At 45.4% G+C, this 20,064-nt stretch overlaps 2 protein-coding genes across 3 annotated transcripts in view; one reads left to right on the top strand and one right to left on the bottom strand.

Annotated features, from left to right (window-relative positions):
- LOC115472700 (kelch-like protein 9) overlaps positions 1 to 14,692 on the bottom strand; it is a 132,495-nt gene extending 117,803 nt beyond the window's left edge. For both annotated transcript variants that reach the window (XM_030207061.1, XM_030207060.1), the window contains exon 1: positions 13,278 to 14,692. In XM_030207061.1, the coding sequence (XP_030062921.1) occupies positions 13,278 to 14,342 (1,065 nt within the window). In that variant the 5' untranslated portion in view covers positions 14,343 to 14,692. The remainder of the gene's footprint in view (positions 1 to 13,277) is intronic.
- Positions 1 to 20,064, top strand: part of DPP7 (dipeptidyl peptidase 7) — a 720,522-nt gene that overhangs the window by 500,932 nt on the left and 199,526 nt on the right. The window lies entirely within an intron of this gene.

Here is a 20,064-nt window from a genome sequence, read left to right as displayed (position 1 = left end):
TATTTTTCACTCAATATATAATTAGGCTCTGAAATAACTTACCAGAGAATGAGTAAAAGTTTGGCTTAAAAAAAGTTTTGGATAAATTCCAGGAGGAAAAGTTCTATAGTACTTTGCATGTCTAAGCACTTTGAAAATGAGCCCCAAAGTGTTATTAAACTAAGCTTGGGGAAACCAACAGTTAATCCCTGAGTGTAAGCGGCATGACAATTATCTGGTTTTTGGAATCCTGCCAGGTACGTGTGACCCAGATCAGCCACTATTAGAAACAAGATACTGGGCCTGGTGGACCTTTGCCTTGACCCATGTGGCAATTCTTGTGTGCTTATATTCTTATGGCAGCATTTTCAGAGATTATACCTGATTTATGGAATAAACTGCAGTGAAGATAAAGTGAGGTCCCAAGTCAAGAGAATGTCCAATATGTCACAGTCACATCATTTTATTATTAAGGGTAGTTAAAACAGACATTAAATCTGGTCTGTATCAGGTGTCAGAAGATTTGATATGTCTTTTCTTCATGTTCAATTGTGAACAGGGCCCTAGGGTTTCTAGCGCCCTCCTGCAGTCTATTAGTCGGCGCCCCTACCCATCCAGGGGCGGGATCACTATGGCTCCGCCCCCATAGTAGACACACCCCTTTTACCAGCCATGGCATCATTGAAAATATTACACCAGTATAGAAGAAAAATAACTTAGCACACAGACCAGGAATTAGGAGAACAGACAGTCTTGCCAACTCTGAAAAACAATGTGTTATCAAAATTTCAGAATCTAACAAACAGATCCCTATTCAGACACTTGGCCTTGCAGTCACACATGTAGAACAGAGATAGCCCCTCTTCAAATTCTTCAAAAATTAACCTGAAATCCTAAGAAGTTAGACTCTGCATGCAGCACAATAGCCTTCCCATCCAGCACAGCTTAGGATCTAGCTAGGGCAGATTTAATCAGCATAAACTAACATATTCTACAATCTGAGTTGGACAGACTAACAGGAGTTACTGAAGTGGGAATGAGAGATAGGAGATTGGTGATGGTTAGGAATTGAAAGCAGGCATCTAGCCCTCCTGTCCTGTGAGTTGTTGTTTTGGGGGTGGGGGTTGAAAAGGGTGGGTCAGGTGCAGCACTAAACAGTAGTCTCTGACAAAACAAGGGTCCAGGCTCTGCTGTGCTGTCTCTGAGCCCTCTCTGGGCTGGATTCCAGCTCCTGGTTTCACTCTCAATCCCAATGTGTTGAAGGGGTGGCTGCAGAGTGTTGAAGGGGTGGCTGCAGAGAATACTATGCTGCTACTTAGCTCCTGAGCTCAGCCAGGCATAGTGAGTGCCTGTGCTGGAGCCTCCTCAGGCTTTCCTTCTTGCCCTGAAGCCGCTTGTCACCAGGGGGCAGAGGTTAGCTGAGCTCCCACAAGTTATTTCGGAGCCAGATTCAGTTGGAGCAGTGACATCCTCTGACAAACACAAGGAAGATATTTCTCTGCTTGGGAGGGGACGGGATGCTTTGGAGCCAGACTGAGAAGAGCTGCAGAGATTAGATACTGAAAAACAAAAACCTCATTAGAGCTTGCTTGCTTGCTTGCAAAGCGCCCTTGAAGGCAGGCGCCCCCCTGCAGTGCTTACCCTGCTTTCCAGGTTTGACCGGCCCTGATTGTGAAGCACTGCGTACGACTGGTAGTGCTATAGAAATGATTTGTAGTAGTAGTAGTAGATATGGCTGTGTTTCAGCATAAATGCCTGTATCAGGAGTCCATTATAACCAAGTGAATCCAATATTAAGTCTTATGATACGGACCAGATTTTATGTTTCTTTTAACTACTTTTTATAATAAATTGACATGACTGACATCTTGGACTGTCTCTTGTTTTGGGGCCTCACTTTCTCTTTGCTGCTATACTGACACATACTTTTAGAAGAAAGATAAATAGTGTGTGTGTGTGGGGGGGGGGGGGTCAATATTCAGCTAGTGAGCATTTTTTTTTTATCTGTCTGCCAGTGTCTGAGCACTGATATTGAATATCTGGGTTTATGCTTCCAACTATCTTAGGTGGTTACGTGCAATATTCAGCACTTGACTGCATACGTGACACCACATAAAGATAGGACTGACTCTTATGCGGTCTGATTTAACTTCTAAACTTAGGCGGTTAAGTGCTGAATATCGGCACTAAATTGCATAAGTACCAATTCCATCCCGGACCACCCAAAAAATTGCTAGCTTTCAATTTACTGGTCTGTGGTAATTTGACCAGCCAGCATCTGTTTCTGCGCTGTTAAATCGCTCTGAATATCAACCCCTAAAATTTCAGCTACAGAAGGAATCTGTTATCACTATTAAGTTTCCTTATATCTGTTTCAAATTGTTTGATAACAAACATATAGTCAGTCAATAAAAAAAAAAGCATTACGAGGGCTAGCACAGCCATGCTGAAGAACCCTGGTAGAATTTCTTCTCAAATCTTTCACTTCCTGTGTTTTCTAGGGCTGGACATGCTGTAAGATCATTGTACCATGCTTTCTCCAAGGACAAGCAGGCTGAATATTCTCACATATGGGTCGTCATCCGCGATGGCCCAGGAGACCGGAAGAAACTTCAAAAGCAAAGGAATCCTCTGGAATGTTCCGTCGCATGGGCCGATTCACCACGCATGTGCGAACGGCTTCCCACCCACGACACGAACGTGCACTACTCAGTTCTTTTCAATCCGCGAGGGGGAAAGTTGTTTTTTCTTCACGTTCCCTTCTCGGCTCAGGAGAACAGTTTTTTTTTTTGGCTTTCTTCGCCCAGTTTTATCCCTTTTTTCTCATTATTTTTTAATCTCGTTTAGTAAAAAAAAAAACACCTTTTTTTCCTTTATTTTCTTAGTTTTCTTCTTCTTCCCCTTTAAAGTTTCCTTAATTTTTCGACACAGCCACCTTTAGGCTGCTCGGTCGGGCTATTTTTCCTTTTTTGTGCCTTTTTATTTGGCACCATCGAGCCATTTAATTTCGCTGACGCCGTTTTTCCCTCCATGTCATCGAGGACACCCAGCGGCTTCAAGTGTTGTACTCGGTGCAATAGGACCATCTCGGGAACCGACCCCCATGCGTGGTGTCTTCAGTGCCTTGGACCCGACCATCTCCCAGCTGCCTGTAAGCTGTGTAATTTGATGAAAAAGCGGACTCAGGTGGCTCGGGAGGCTCAACGCGAGAAACTTTTTTCTGACCGGTCCTGTCCTTCTACGTCGGCATCGACATCGGTACCAAGGTCGGCGGCATCGACGTCGATGTCGAGGGAAGCATCAACATTGGGAGTTCAGGTAATGGCTGCCGAAAGACCACAATGCGCTGGGAGCAGCGAGGCATCGAGCGGGTCTCCATCTGTCTCGAGGCCTACTGCTATGCAGGACCCCCTGGACCGACCTTCGTCGGACCCGGCCCCGAGGAGGCGTGAGGATTCCATGTCCTCCTCATCGGTACCGAAGAGTCTCGATGATGGGGGTTGAGTGAAAACGAAGAAGCACAGTCATCGATCTCCTTCCATGCACGGTACCAAGAGCTCCGGAGAGCTGAGGGCGTCAGCATTCGAGAAGCATCGGCACCGGGAGGACCGCTCACCCTCCATACAAGAAGTGCTGATGCGTCAGTCATCTGGCAGCCTGGTACCGGCTCTCGAGCCCCTTCAGCTTCTAGCACCGGGCCCCCAGCCTTTTCCGATGGACGTTCTCGACGAGCACATCAGGGCCCTTCTTCCAGAGCTCCTGGAGGGGTTGCTTCACCAGTCTGCCTCAGTGTCGGGGGTGCTTGCGCCTTCCGTACCAACTGCGGAGGTGGCATCTGGGCCATCACCTGTGAGGAGGTCCCCGTCCTCGGTACCGCTTGCAGTATCGGTGTCGGCTGCCACCCGGGTCGATTCCCCCTCGACATCGGTGGAGGAAGCTTTGCCGGAGTCCAGGCAGGAGTCAACTTCTCGACACCCCCCCAAGGTCGTCGATCCTCGACGTCGAGACAGGCTCAGGTTCAGGCTGCTCTTAGGGAGCTTTTGTCCGATACCGATGAGGAGCGCTTGTGGGAAGAGGAGGAAGACCCCAGATACTTTTTGGAGGAAGAGTCATGTGGGGTTCCCTCTGATCCTACTCCGCCAATTGAGAGCAGAATATCTCCACCTGAGAGTCTCTCTTTTTCATCTTTTGTTCGGGAAATGTCTAAGGACATTCCATTCCCTATGGAGGTTGTGGATGAGCCCAGGGCCTAGATGCTCGAGGTCTTGGATTATCCTTCTTCGCCTGCTGAGGTTTATTATTTATTTTATTTTTTATTTATTGCATTTGTATCCCACATTTTCCCACCTCTTTGCAGGCTCAATGTGGCTTACAATTCATCTTGAATAATGGAAAGATATTAGAAATTAGACATTTAGTGTTACAGAGGGATTTTGGGCAGTATGATAGTGATATAACAAAATAATAGTAAAATAAGCAGAGATTGAAGACAGTTTTGAATATATGTAGAGGAGTTGTGTGTGTTCACATTGGTTGGTCGTTGTAATATGCCTTGTTGAAGAGATAGGTCTTCAGCAGTTTGCGGAAGTTCATTAATTCGTAAATCGTTTTTAAGTTATTCGGTAGTGCGTTCCATAACTGTGTGCTCATGTAGGTAAAGTTTGACGCATGCATTAGTTTATATTTTAGACCATTGCAGTTAGGGTAGTGCAGATTGAGGAATGTGCTATGGCCCCCTTGCATAATACACTGAGGGAAGTGCTTATGCGAAATTTGTCGTGCCCTCTTTCTAACCCAGTGGTCCCCAAAAAATCTGAGTCCCAGTACAGAGTCCATGGAGAGCCTGTAATGGTGAAGGCCCAAATTCCTCACGATTCCATGGTGGTGGACTGCTCTCAGAAGAGCCAAGAGTACTAGAGACTATGCCTCGGCGCCCCCAGGCAGAGAGTCTAGGACCTTGGATTCTTTTGGGAGGAGAACGTATCAGGCCACTATGCTTGCCACCAAGATCCAAACTTACCAGCTCTACAGGAGCATCCACTTGTGGAACTCGGTGAGGCAACTGTCCAGTTTAGTTGAAGCACTTCCTCCGGAGCTTGCTGAACCTTTTCACCAGGTGGTCAGGTAGCAGAAAGCGTGTTGCAAATTCCTGGCCAGGAGGTCTTACGACACTTTTGATGTGGTATCCAGAGTAGCTGCTCAAGGTATAGTGATGCGCAGACTCTCATGGCTGCGTGTCTCTGACCTGGATCAGAAGACCCAGCAGTGAATGGCGGATGTTCCTTGCTGGGGGGATAATCTTTTTGGAGAAAAAGTAGAGGACATGGTCGATCAGATCAAAAAGCATCATGATGTCATGGATTCTCTCTCCCCCTAGGGCTTCCCAGCAAAAGCAAGGGATGGGCTTTTGACTGGCTCCAGTGTAGCATAGCCTTGGAAAAAGTGTCCGTGCCAGACGGCTTGCCGGTCGGGGGAGAGGTTGATATTTTTTCACCAAAGGTGGCCTCATAACCTCCAACCGGTGGGTTCGTCAAATAGTCTTGTTAGGATACACTCTCAATCTGGTATCCATACCTCCAAATTGCCCACCGGGAGCTCAGTCCTTCAGCTCCCAGCACAAGCAAGTACTTGCAGAGGAACTCTTCTAAAGGCCAATGCGATCAAACCTGTTCCACCAGGGGAAGAAGGGCTGGGATTCTATTCCAGGTACTTCCTTGTGCAAAAGAAAATGGAGGGGATGCGTCCCATCCTAGACCTAAGGGCCCTGAACAAATTCCTTGTCCGAGAAAAGTTCAGGATGCTTTCCCTGGGCACCCTTCTTCCCATTATTCAGGAAAACGATTGGCTATGCTCTCTGGACTTAAAGGATGCCTATAAAGTGTCTGGCAGTTGGCGCAGCATCGCTACGCAGACTGGGAGTGCATGTGCTCCCTTATCTCGACGATTGGCTGGTGAAGAGCACCTCAGAGGCAGGAGCTCTACAGTCCATGCGGGTGACTATTCAACTGCTGGAGCTACTGGGGTTTGTAATCAATTATCCCAAGTCCCATGTTGTCCCGGTTCAGAAATTGGAGTTCATTGGAGTTCTGTTGGACACACGCACGTCTCGAGCTTATCTTCCCCAGGCAAGGGCAGATAATCTCCTGGCCCTAGTGTCCTTGGCTCGAGCATCTCAACAGATCACAGCTCGGCAGATGTTGAGACTTTTAGGGCACATGGCCTCCACGGTTCATGTGACTCCCATGGCATGCTTCCATATGAGATCAGCTTAATGGACCCTATCTTCCCAGTGGTGCCAGGCCACAGGGTTTTGCAGATCCCTTCAGTGGTGGACCATTCAATCCAATCTGACCTTGGGACGTCCATTCCAAATTCCTCAGCTGCAGAAAGTGCTGATGACGGATGCATCCCTCCTAGGGTGGGGAGCTTATGTAGATGGACTTCACAATCAAGGAGTTTGGTCTTTTCAGGAATAACATCTTCAGATCAACCTCCTGGAATTACGAGCGATCTGGAACGCTCTCAAGGCTTTCAGAGATCGGCTGTCCAATCAAATCATTTTAATTCAGACAGACAACCAGGTTGCGATGTATTACACCAACAAGCAGGGGGGTACCGGATCTTGCCCTCTGTGTCAGGAAGCCGTCAAGATGTGGATTTGTGCACACCATCACGCCATGCTTCTCCAAGCCACGTATCTGGCAGGCGTCAAAAACAGTCTGGCCGACAGGTTGAGCAGGATCATGCAACCTCACGAGTGGTCGCTAAATATGGGCGCTGTCCACAAGATCTTCCAAGTGTGGGGCACCCCCTCGTTGGATCTTTTTGCCACTTAAATCAATCACAAGGTCCCTCAGTTCTGTTCCAGACTTCAGGCCCACGACAGACTAGTGTCAGATGCTTTTCTCCTGCATTGGGGGACAGGCCTTCTGTATGCGTATCCTCCCATACCTCTAGTAGGGAAGACTTTGCTGAAACTCAAGCAAGACCGTGGAACAATGATTCTGATTGCACCTTTTTGGCCCCGTCAGATCTGGTTCCCTCTTCTTCTGGAGTTGTCCTCCGAAGAACCGTGGAGATTGGAGTGTTTTTCCAACCCTCATCACACAGAACGAGGGGTCGCTTCTACATCCCAACCTCCAGTCTCCGGCTCTCACAGCCTGGATGTTGAGAGCTTAGAAGTTGCCTCTTTAGGTCTGTCGGAGGGTGTCTCTCGTCTTGCTTGCTTCCAGGAAAGATTCCACGAAGAAGTGTTATTCTTTCAAATGGAGGAGGTTTGCCATCTGGTGTGACAGCAGGGCCCTAGATCCCTTTTCTTGTCCTACACGGACCCTGCTTGAATACCTTCTACACTTATCAGAGTCTGGTCGCAAGACCAACTGCATAAGGGTTCGCCTTAGTGCAATCAGTGCTTATCAACAACGTGTAAAGGGTAAGCCTATCTCTGGACAGCCTTTAGTAGTTTGTTCATGAGAGGTTTGCTTTTGTCAAAGCCCCTAGTCAAACCTCCACGTCATTCTCACCCAGCTGATGAAAGCTCCTTTTGAGCCACTGAATTCCTGCCATCTGAAGTATTTGACCTGGAAGCTCATTTTCTTGGTGGCTGTTACTTCAGCTCGTAGAGTCAGTGAGCTCCAAGCCCTGGTAGTACATGGACCTTATATTAAATTTCATCACAACAGAGTAGTCCTCTGCATTCACCCTAAGTTCTTGCTGAAGGTGGTGTTGGAGTTCCATCTGAACCAGTCAATTGTCTTGCCAACATTTTTTCCCCGTCCACATACCCGCCCTGGTGAAGACAAGTTGCACACCTTGGACTGTAAGAGAGCATTGGCCTTTTACGTGGAGCGGACAAAGCCCTATCGACAGTCCGCCCAGCTGTTTGTTTCTTTTAATCCCAACAGGAGGGGAGTTGCCATTGGAAAACGCACCATCTCCAATTGGCTAGCAGATTGCATTTCCTTCACTTCTGCCCAAGCTGGGCTGACTCTAGAGGGCCATGTCACGGCTCACAATGTTAGAGCCCTGGCTGCGTCAGTGGCTCACTTGAAGTCAGCCTCCATTGAAGAGATTTGCAAGGTTGCAACGTGGTCATCAGTCCACATATTCACATCTCACTATTGCCATCAGCAGGATACCTGACGCGACAGTCGGTTTGGGCAGTCTGTGCTGCAGAATCTGTTTGGGGTTTAGAATCCAATTCCACCCTCCTAGGCCCATTTCTGTTCTGTTCCAGGCTGCACTCTGTTTCTGTTCAGGTCAATCTCTGTTATGTCCTCGCCATTGGGAGGCTCAATTGACCAATGTTCATTGTTTTGAGTGAGCCTGGGGGCTAGGGATACCCCATATGAGAATATTCAGCCTGCTTGTCCTTGGAGAAAATGAAGATACATACCTGTAGCAGGTATTCTCCAAGGACAGCAGGCTGAATATTCTCACACACCCTCCCCTCCTCCCCGTTGGAGTTGTTCCAGTTATACATTTTGCTTTTTATTAAACTGAGTAATGCACGTTCGCGTCGTGGGCGGGAAGCCGTTCACACAAATGCGCAGTGAATCGGCCTGCACGACGGAACATTCCAGAGGATTCCTTTGCTTTTGAAGTTTCTTATGGTCTCCTGGGCCGTCGCAGACGACGACCCATACATGAGAATATTCAGCCTGCTGTCCTCGAAGAATACCTGCTACAGGTATGTATCTTCATTTCCTTATCCTCTGGGGCTAATGATTTATTTTTCTATTTCTGTTCACTATTCCTTATTGGGTTTTTCATTCTCTTAGTTTGGAAGTAAACCAAGAAGCATCTCTGCTGCTGGTTTAAAATATTCTCCAAGAGGGAGGAATAGAATCAATAGCTTTCTTTAGATCACTATTCCATAAATCTATCATGCAGTCAACTGATAAGTTGAAAAACGTAGATAGAAAATCAGTTAAACTCATAAAAGAAGTTGGGGTTATTCTGTTCTTACATCTAAAAGTTTTACTAGCCTTCCCTCTTATAGGAACGTGGGCAGCCTATTAAAACTGAACCTTAATCACAGAATGGTCAAAACAAGAAAATTAAGTAATACAAAGGTCCTTAATACTTGAATAGTAAGTTGGGTAGGTATATAAAACTGGTGGAGAAATTCCAGGCAGTTGCAGATAAGGATGCACTGGGCAGGGCGCCACCATTTTGAAGGTAGCATTGGATGAGGAGAGAGTGTATTATGGGGGGAGGGCTCTGCTGGACCACTAGGAAGGATGGAGTTTGGGGTGGCAGCCCACTTGGGCCACTAGGGATTCTTTTTTGGGTGTTGGGGGGTTAGGGGAGCTGGAAATCCACCAGACCTCAAGTCCCCCATGCCCTTGTGTCGGGGGAGGGGGTCAGGGGCCACAGGTTTACCGGACCTCCAGCCCCATGTCGCTGTCTGGGGGGGGGGGGGCTTGGGGTTGTACTAGGCCACGGGTGGGAAAGTCTGGGGGCCCCACAGACCTCCATCTCTTCGTTTGACAGCTCTAGGCTTTTGATAGCCCGGACCTGTCAAACTAGTGCGGGAGGATTGTGCTTGAGTGCATGCTCAGGCACAATCCTCCCACATTTTCCCCCTATGATCAGAGCTAATAGCATGCCTATATTTGCATTCTATTAGCTCTGATCATAGGGGTGGTATAGCCCCACGCTGTTCCTGTGCTATTTTTAGAGCACTGTTTGGAACAGCACAGCACTTCTGATCTTCTCCCTGTAAGTGCTCCCACATTAGCTCTATGCTATTAATAAAGACTGTATCATTGTTCCAGTTCTGAAGGTCCTTTTGTGCTTTTTCTTTGTGGCTATATTCTGTGTATGATTGGACCCTCTCTTTTTTGCTGTTTGCAGTTAGAGAAACCACAGATATTCAGTACTGGTATCCAGATACCGGCCAGCTCTGAATATTACCTGTCAACATAACACGAACAAATTCACCACCATTAACACACCAAATCTAAACCTTCCAATTTCGGATACCCTAAAAATTCTTGGAGTTACCATCGATCGACACCTAACACGAGAGCCATGCAAAAAACACAACCAAGAAGATGTTCCACTCAATGTGGAAATTAAAAAGAGTAAGACCTTTCTTCCCAAGGACTGTTTTCCGTAACCTGGTACAATCAATGGTGTTCAGTCATCTAGACTACTGCAACGCACTCAACGCCGGCTGTAAAGAGCAAATAATCAAGAAACTTCAGACAGCCCAGAACACTGCAGCTACACTCATATTCAGTAAAACAAAATATGAAAGTGCTAAACCCCTACGAGAAAAGCTACACTGGCTCTCACTTAAAGAACGCATCACGTTCAAAATATGCTCCCTAGTTCACAAAATCATTCACGGAGACGCACCAGCCTACATGTCAGACCTGATAGACTTACCACCCAGGAATGCTAAAAGATCATCCCGTACATTCCTTAATCTGCACTTCCCCAACTGCAAAGGTCTAAAATATAAACTAATGCATGCGTCAAACTTTACCTACCTGAGCACACAGTTATGGAACGCTCTGCCGCGCAACTTAAAAATGATTTACGAACTAACCAACTTCTGCAAACTACTGAAGACCCATCTCTTTAATAAGGCATACCACAAAGATCAACAAATGTGAACATACACCACTCCTCCACATATATTCAGAATTGTCTTATAATATCTGCTTGCCAGGGCCGTGCCTAGGGTCTCTGGCGCCCCCCCTGCAGACTATCAGTTGGCGGCGGCGGCGGCCCCCCCCCCCCCCCCCCCCGTGAAAATGATCGCTCACCACTTGCCACACTGACAGGAATTGTCAGCAATATTCTTAGAAACAAATTGCTATACATTGCAAAATAAGATAGCAGATGTAAATTCTCAAAGTGGACATATTCCAAACACTAAAATGAAAATAAAATGATTTTTTTTCTACCTTTGTTGTCTGGTGACTTTCTTTTTCTGATCATGCTGGCCCAGTATCTGATTCTGCTACTATCTGTCCTCTTTCCGTTTCCAGGGCTTCCTTTCCATTTATTTCTTTCCTTTCCTCCTTTCTTCTTCATTTCTGGTCCTCAGCTTCTGCCTATTTTCTTCATCCATGTGCAGTTTTTCTCCTCTCTTCCTTTTCCCTCATTTCATCTCCTTCATCTCTCTTCCCTCCCCTCTATGTCCAGCAATTTCTCCTCTCTCCCTGAGCCCTGCCTTCCCATCCATGCTCCTCTGTCCCCTGCCCCCTCCATTCATCCTATTCCAGCACTTCCCCTCTCTCCCTGAGCTCTGCCCTCCCAATCCATGCCCATCCATGCTCCTCTGTCCCCTGCCCCCTCCATTCATCCCTTTCCAGCAATTCCCCTCTCTCCCTGAGCCCTGCCCTCCCAATCCATGCCCATCCATGCTCCTCTGTCCCCTGCCCCCTCCATTAATCCCTATCCAGCAATTCCCCTCTCTCCCTTCCATGACCCCCCCCTCACATCCATGCTCCTTCTCTCTCCTCTCGCTCCCATGTCCCAGCCTGGCCCGCCCTCTTCTCCCCCCACCCCCTTCGCATCCATGCTTTCGTTTCTCCCCTGCCCTCCCGCTCCCATTGTTCAACTGCCCACCCTCTTCTCTCCCCCCAACATCCCTTTTCTTTTTTTTTCTTTTTAAATTTACCTCCGTGGCGGTTCCGGCAGCGCAGCGTCAGGGAAGGAGGCGACGCTCCCGACGTCTAGCCTTCCCTTCGCTGTGTTCCGCCTTCTTCTGACGTCATCCTTGACGTCAGAAGAAGGCGGAACACAGCGAAGGGAAGGCTAGACGTCGGGAGCGCCGCCTCCTTCCCTGACGCTGCGCTGCCGGAACCGCCACCATGGAGGTAAATTTAAAAAGAAAAAAAAAAGAAAAGAAAAGGGATGTTGTGGGAGGGCGAGCGAGGTGAGCATGGTGCGGCGGCACCCCCCAGAGGGAAGCGCCCCCCTGCCATGCTTACCTCGCTTACCGTGTTAGCACGGCCCTGCTGCTTGCTTTATTACTATTATGTTTTATCATTATCATGTTACCCAAGATTCTTCTGTAACACTAAATGTCTATTTTCTAATATATTTCCACCATTCATGATGTATTGTAAGCCACATTGAGCCTGCAAAGAGGTGGGAAAATGTGGGATACAAATGCAATAAATAAATAAATATTCAGAATCAGTGCTGATGGTTCTGCTATCTGATTAGCGGCAGCATTCATATCTGAATACTGCCACTCATTGGATAACCTCTGGTTCCATCAAAGCTCCATCCACGGACTTCCCCAGCTAGTGCTGAGACAGTCAGAGGAAATACTCTGTAGCATTATCTGGTTAATACCACTGAATATTCCTCTCACTAGCACTTATCCGGTTAGCAGTACTTGATAACCAGATAAGTGCCTTTGAATATCAGCCCCAAAATGTTTAAAGCAGATTAGAAATCAATGAAAAGAGGGGTGGTCTAGAGGATGCTTTATTGGACTGTGATGCAATAGAAGTTGTAGCACATTTATTTTATTATTATCTTATTTATTACATTTGTACCCCGAGCTTTCCCACACAATGCAGGCTCAATGCGGCTTACATAGTAATTTGAAATACAAAGTCATATAACAGAAATTTCAAAACATTGTAAGTTGAGTTTGACAGTGTGTGATGTTGATCTTGATAATGTATGCTTAGAATAAGAGAAGGTAGACGGATAGGATAGTATAAATTTGGGAGAAATGGGGTAAGGAGGTATAAACAGGGGGGGTTCATAAAAGGTGCAGTTTAAATCCACAAGTAACTAAGCATTCTGAGATAGTGCTATGCTATCCAAGCCATCTCTTTTTTGAGATGAAGTGGAAATAGATCAGTAGATTCTTCATGCTTCTTTAGGCTGCCTGTTCAGTTAGAACAAGTCCCTGTATCATATGTCTGTGATACCATGATCCTTCATATGCAATTACTAGAATTATTTTTACTATATTTTATAACCTCCTTCTTATTCTATCCCAGTCACTGAAGTCAGAGGAGACTCATGCCTTGACCAATAGATGTCACTGTTGTATAATCAATAATGCATTGTCCCCTCTCCACCCTTCTGAATGGCTGCAAACTTTTCTTCCATAGCACTCCCAACCCTGGCAGACCCAAAGAGCAGAAACTGGACTAGAAAATGAACTTGGGGCTACCTGCTTTCATTACTTTCAATAGTGCTGTGTGTTTGTATAATCACATTTCCAACTCAGAAATGATTCATATTCCATTTGTCTGTCTATATGAATGTACTGCAACCATTTAAGATTTTATGATATTTAAACAATTTCTTACCTCATTTGAAGGATATTTGCCTGAAGGATCAAATCTTTTTTGGCCTCCAATGACAAACAGGAAGTTATTAATTACAGCCACACAGTGATTGTAGACAGGAGTGCAGAGTTCTCCAAGTTTACCCCATGTGCTACAGCCCTGATCACTAATCCAGATACTGCCACAGATTTTGTTGTTGTTAGTTCTTCCTCCAAGAACCAGCAGTTTCTCTGAACTGGAGCGGATAGTAGAATTTTTGGACTGGATGGTGGGCTGAGCATAGAGCTGGGCATGGTATTTCAATGCTTCTTGCAGGTACCCGAAACAGGTGGCATTGGTTTTCATGATGGGCATTTCCTGCACATCTCTTTGAAGATCTTCTAGTGGTATCAAAGGAAATCGGATCCTTTTAAAAATGTCTGATGCTTTATTGTGCCTTGCATTGTCATGTTGCAGCCAAGTTTTAGCAAACCTGAATAGCTCAAGTTCACTGTACTCAGAAATGTTGTTGTTCTCCAATATTTCACACAGGGTATCTCTGTCTAGATCCTTCAGCAGCTGAGCATTTGAAAAGATTTGTTTGTAGTGTTGCCCTACATAGGACATGGCCTTTTGTTTTAATTCTTCTGGCCCATGCTTTCTAGTAATATTAAGGAGAGTTAAGCAGTTTTGGTGGTTCAGACATTCTTCTAAATATTTAAAGCACAATTTAATAGCTTCTCGAACCAACAGGATTTCTGCTGCCTTCAGTGTATCTTCGATGTTAAGAAGAGAGAGATCAAGTGTGTTGGAATAGATAAAATTCATGATAGTCTTAAGCCCTGTGGCACTGACATCTTTTACCCTAATGGTACTTTCAGGGTCTCCCGTGCTTGCGGCATTCCCAGTAAAGAGCATCTTGCAGTAACTGCTGGCCGATGCCAAAATAACTTTATGTGCTGGAAAGACAACCCCATCAGCTTCCAGTGAAACATCGCACAGAGTATTCTGGAAACGGAGGTGATTGATTCCTTCCAGTAGTTTTACCAAGTATGTGTCTGAAGTAAAAGACTGCACCTCTGTGCTGTTTTGAGCACTGAGTGGCATTGTTTAAAAATGCTTACAGAATGTGATTAATCTCAACTGGTACAGCATCAATTTCAGTCATACCAGATTTATCAGTACAGTCTGTCAATAAATGCTGCTTTAAAATTCAGATTCTACTGTGAAAAACTTTCAATTTGTAAACTAGAACTTTAGAAGCTCACTTCATATTTCTTCCATCCTTGAGTATTACTTCAAGCTCTCTGTAGTAGTCCAGTCTTGCTCGAGATGGCAAAATGGATCAGTCCTGTATCCTGGAGTCTAGAAGATGATCCTTATTGGTATGTAGGTTATACTGATACTACCGTACCCTGAGCTACTCTATGATTACCATCAGATGTTTTCTTTTAATAGCCCAGGTCTGTGTACACGCACTCTCTGGAGGTTGCTTGACAGCGCACAATCAACAACCTCTTATGGTTCCTGTGAAATACTAAAACTAATTCAGTTGTGTCAAGTCATAAGTTTTAGCTGTGCAAGTCTGAACATGCCTTCCCTCTTAACAAAACACCCAATCATTTTCATCAGAATAAGTCAACATTGCTCTCTGCATATGCAAGTTTCTACAGTTCCTGTGTTTCAGCTTGTAATATATCATTTTCACTAAAAACACTGTTAAAATTAATTTTTCAGTCCTAAGGCATTTTAGTTCTTATTATAAATTACATTTGGCAAAGCAATGAGTTGCCACTGAACAAGTTAAATTGATTCATTAAGAGATGATAGAATAAAAACAATTGGCTAATCTAGTCTGCCTAGTTATTCCTATCCAATCTGCCAGCCTGCATGACCATTTATAGGACATCATTCCTTATTCTACATCCATTTTTTCCATCTTCCTCTTTTGTGCTTTTCTACCTCTGGAAGGTGAGCATATGATCCCCTAATTAGTGCAAGCCTAACTAAGAGAGTGTCAGGACCATTGCCAGGGCTATCTTGACAGGAGAGATGAGGTCTCCTCTCAGATAACATCAGCCAACCATGGTCCCAATTCAATGACACGCTGCAAGCTACATAAGAATTCTGAACTCTGTCACCACAGTAGCAGCATGGAGTGACCTACCTCTTGGCCTATGCTGTCTTCCCATTTCACTCACCTCTTCTGATGGCCCTGCTTACCATGTCTAACCATAAAGATTATAATGATTTCAATAACTATCAATACTAGGTGTGGTTGATGCCTAAATATCTAGCCACTTGTTTCCCTAGTCTTTCTATACAGCAGTATACCCCACCAACCTACTGCACCAAACTGGCAGTCTCTGGGGAGTTGTAGATTGCTGATACAAATCTTGCAATTCATGGTCTACCATGTTACTAAGTCTTGTTTTCGCCATCTCTTCACTGGCTACTCTTTGTCTATATCATGTCTTCTTGAATTCTGTTACTATTTTAGCCTCCACCACTTATTCTCATTGTGAAGATTCCTCTAGCATTCATAAAGCTGAAGTAGCTCTGTCCCAAGAGTGTGACTGCTCATACTGTAGCAGCCCCTGCTGAATGAAGAGGCAAGACTGAGGAAGTCTCAGAGACTTCTATTCAGCTATTCTGGTCAGCCAAGGCACAAAATTTGTGTGAGCAGTTTTCAGGACGACAGAAGATAGGGAACACATTTTTAAAAAGTTGGCAAGATTGAAATGTTCCCCAGTGATACATAATTACTACTACTTACTACTACTTATCATTTCTATAGCGCTACTAGACGTATGCAGCGCTGTACACTTGAACATGAAGAGACAGTCCCTGGACAGAGCTTACAATCTAATTAGGACAGACAAACAGGACAAACGAGATAAGGGAATATTAAGGTGAAGATGATAAAATAAGGGTTCTGAACAAGTGAATAAGGGTTAGGAATTAAAAGCAGCATCAAAAAGGTGGGCTTTTAGCTTAGGTTTGAAGACGGCCAGAGATGGAGCTTGACGTACCATCTCAGGAAGTCTATTCCAGGCATATGGTGCAGCAAGATAAAAGGAACGGAGTCTGGAGTTAGCGGTGGAGGAGAAGGGTGCAGATAAGAGAGATTTACCCAGTAAACGGAGCTCCCGGGGAGGAATGTAGGGAGAGATGAGAGTGGAGAGGTACTGAGGAGCTGCAGAGTGAATGCACTTATAGGTCAATAGGAGGAGTTTGAACTGTATGTGGAAATGGATAGGAAGCCAGTGAAGTGACTTGAGGAGAGGGCTAATATGAGCATAACGACCCTGGCAGAATATTAGTCGTGCAGCAGAATTTTGAACAGATTGAAGAGGAGAGAGATGGCTAAGTGGGAGACCTGTGAGAAGCAAGTTGCAATAGTCTAAGCGAGAGGTGATAAGAGCGTGGATGAGGGTTCTGGTAGTGTGCTCAGAAAGGAATGCTAAAGAATAGTGCTCTGTATCCTTATCAATAGAAATCAAACAAAATAAAACATGGAAAAGAAAATAAGATGATACCTTTTTTATTGGACATAACTTAATACATTTCTTGATTAGCTTTCGAAGGTTGCCCTTCTTCCTCAGATCGGGCAACCTTCGAAAGCTAATCAAGAAATGTATTAAGTTATGTCCAATAAAAAAGGTATCATCTTATTTTCTTTTCCATGTTTTATTTTGTTTGATTTCTATTGATAACCTTAAGAGTGGACTAACACGGCTACCACACTGCTCTATATCTGAAATCATTTTTTTATAATCGCAAGCAGCCTCAAGACAGCAGACACATGAATCTACTAGTTCGGGTTTTTAGAAGTTTTCCTTTAAATCTACAATCATTGCTAATCATGAAGCTGGATGGCAGTTGGTCCAGTGAAATGTATGCATTGTCACCTAACACATTCAACAGAGGTCACATGAACTATGAATTTAACTCCCATGAGCTGCTATCAGAATGCAAGTATTGTAGGTTAGTATTCTCACCTTTTCTTTGATCTAAGACTTTGCATTGGTCAGAAGAATTTGTTTTCTTCCAGTGGTAGTGCTCCAGGTTCCCACTGAGTTGATCCCTGATAAAACAAAAGAGGGAAGCAGATGCACAGTTATGTAAAAGTGATGCCTAAATCACTGTAGGTTCAAAGTTGACTTTCCTCATGGCAGGGGCGTAGCTACGGGTGGGCCTGGGTGGGCCCAGGCCCACCCAATTTCAGCTCTGGCCCGCCCACCCACTTTTCCTTCAGGCCCGCGCCAGCCCCAGCTCCCATTGCCGGCCACTGCTGCTTTTCCTGATGAGCAGCAGGGCCGGCGCTACAAAAAGAAGAAGCGCTCAGCTGACTGCGCTGAGCGCCAATGCAAACGACGACTCAACGAGAAAAAATGTTTTTAAAAAAACGCGGCACCACAGGCAGCCTCGAAGCATTGGCTACTGGCTCTGCAGACTCCGCCCATCTCTTACGTCATTGCCCCTGGAGCGAAGCAGGGGCAGTGACGTAAGCGACAGGAGGAGCCTGCAGAGCCAGCAGCCAATGCTTCGAGGCTGCCTGCGGTGCCGCGTTATTTTAAAAACATTTTTTCTCATTGAGTGAGTCGTCGTTTGCATTGGCGCTCAGCTCAGTCAGCTGAGCGCTTCTTCTTTTTGTAGCGCCGGCCCTGCTGCTCATCAGGAAAAGCAGCAGTGGCCGGCAATGGGAGCTGGGGCTGGTGGGCCTGAATCGGGAGAGGGAAAATGGATGTCAGGATGGGGAGAAAGAGGGAAAATGGAAGGATGGAGAGAGAAAGGGAAAACAGATGGGAGGATGGCAGAGAAAGAGGGAAAACGGAAGAATGGGGAGGGAAAGAGGGAAAACAGATGGGAGGATGGCAGAGAAAGAGGGAAAACGGAAGGATGGGAGAGAAAGAGGGAAAACGGAAGGATGGGGAGAGAAAGAGGGAAAACAGATGGAAGGATGGCAGAGAAAGAGGGAAAACAGATGGAAGGATGGCAGAGAAAGAGGGGAGATGGATGAAAGGATGCAGAGAAAAAGGGGAGAGACTGGAAGGATGTGGAGAGAGAAGGGACACTGAACAGAAAAGGGTAGAGAGATAGACACTGGTTAGAAGGAGGGAGAGAGACAATAGATGGAAGGATCAGGAGAGAAGGTAGATGGGTAGAAGGATGGGGAGAGAAAGAGGGAAGACGCTGGATGGAAGGGTAGGGAGAAAGGTGACACGATGGAAGGATGCAGAAAGAAAGAGGGGAGACTATTGGAAGGATGGGGAGAGAGGGAGACACTGGAAGGATGGGGAGAGAAAGAGAGCTGCTGCATGGAAAGGGGGAGTAGTGAAAGATTGGAGAATAAGAGGATGGGGCATGGGGAGAACAAGGGTGAGAAAAAGATGAAAAGCCATAAGTAGATGAAGGAAATTAAAGAATGGATAGTAAGAATGAATTAAATCTGGACAGAGAGAGAGAGGCAGAAAAATATTGAAGAAAGCAAAGAAAAAGGAGAGAAAATGACAAATGGCCAGGAAACCCTGGCAGAAGAGTTAAGCGAAAACGAAGGAAAGCAGAATCTAGAGACTGGGAGCAACACAATGAGAAAAAGTAAATGGCCATACAACAAAGGTAAAGAAAATAATTTTATTTTTAATTTAGGATAAAGTAATATGGTGTTAATAAAGTTTCAGAGACCAATACTTCCTTCCTTAGGTCAGGAGAGGATACCGTAACAGCATTATACTGACCTGAGGCAGGAGGTTTTGGCCTCTGAAAGCTCACTGAAAAGGATTAGGCTATTAAATAAATTGTCTGAAATCGGATGCACTGAAAAGCAGCACTTTACCCTGTGTGACAAATGCATCTGAGTGTGACTAAATTTTGCTGGGGGGGGGGGGGGGGGTAGAGAAAAAATTTTGTGCCCACCCACTTTGGGTTCAAGACCACCCACTCATGGTTATGAATGATTGCAGCAAGAATGCCCGCTGTAGTGTGTTGGAATAGCACCCATTTCTTATCACTTTGTAAACCAGGTGTGACTGGTACTAACTTATTGTGTCAAGTGGGTGTTAGAAATTTTCTGTTTCAATTGGGGAGGGAGAATGATTTAACCATTACTTAGAGTCATAAAGAGTGCTAATCTTAGAACCAGATCATTCTCATCAACTGCCTCAGCATTATGGAATATGCTACCTCTTAAAAATTTACAGTAGATCACCGTCAAATTAATTCAAGCAGAGATGTCACAACTGGCAAAATTCATATTCCCAGCACACAAGCAAGCCAAAAACCCAGGTTTAGAAAAGACCTAGGTTTTTGGCTTGCTTGTGTGCTGGGAATATGAATTTTGCCAGTTGTGACATCTCTGCTTGAATTAATTTGACGGTGATCTACTGTAAAATTCATATTCCCAGCACACAAGCAAGCCAAAAACCCAGGTTTAGAAAAGACCTAGGTTTTTGGCTTGCTTGTGTGCTGGGAATATGAATTTTGCCAGTTGTGACATCTCTACTTGATACTAATCTTATTTCTATTTTCTAGTATTAGTACTTGTTAGGTTAGAAACATAGAAGCATGACGGCAGATAAAGGCCATATGACCCATCCAGTCTGCCAATCCTCAGTAACCCCTAATTCTTCCTGTTCCCTAAGCAATCCCACATGCTTATCCCATGCCTTTTTAAATTCTGGAACAGTCCTAGACTCCACCACACAGTACTCCAAATGAGGCCTCACCAGAGACTTATACAACGGTGCTATCACCTCCTTTTTCCTGCTGGTCATGCCTCTCTTTATGCACCCAAGCATCCTTCTGGCTTTGGCCGTCGCTTTTTCTA

The sequence above is a fragment of the Microcaecilia unicolor genome, chromosome 6, assembly GCF_901765095.1.
Source record: "Microcaecilia unicolor chromosome 6, aMicUni1.1, whole genome shotgun sequence".
In the NCBI taxonomy this organism is placed as follows: Eukaryota; Metazoa; Chordata; class Amphibia; order Gymnophiona; family Siphonopidae; genus Microcaecilia; species Microcaecilia unicolor.
This window is presented reverse-complemented; position numbering and strand designations above follow the sequence as displayed.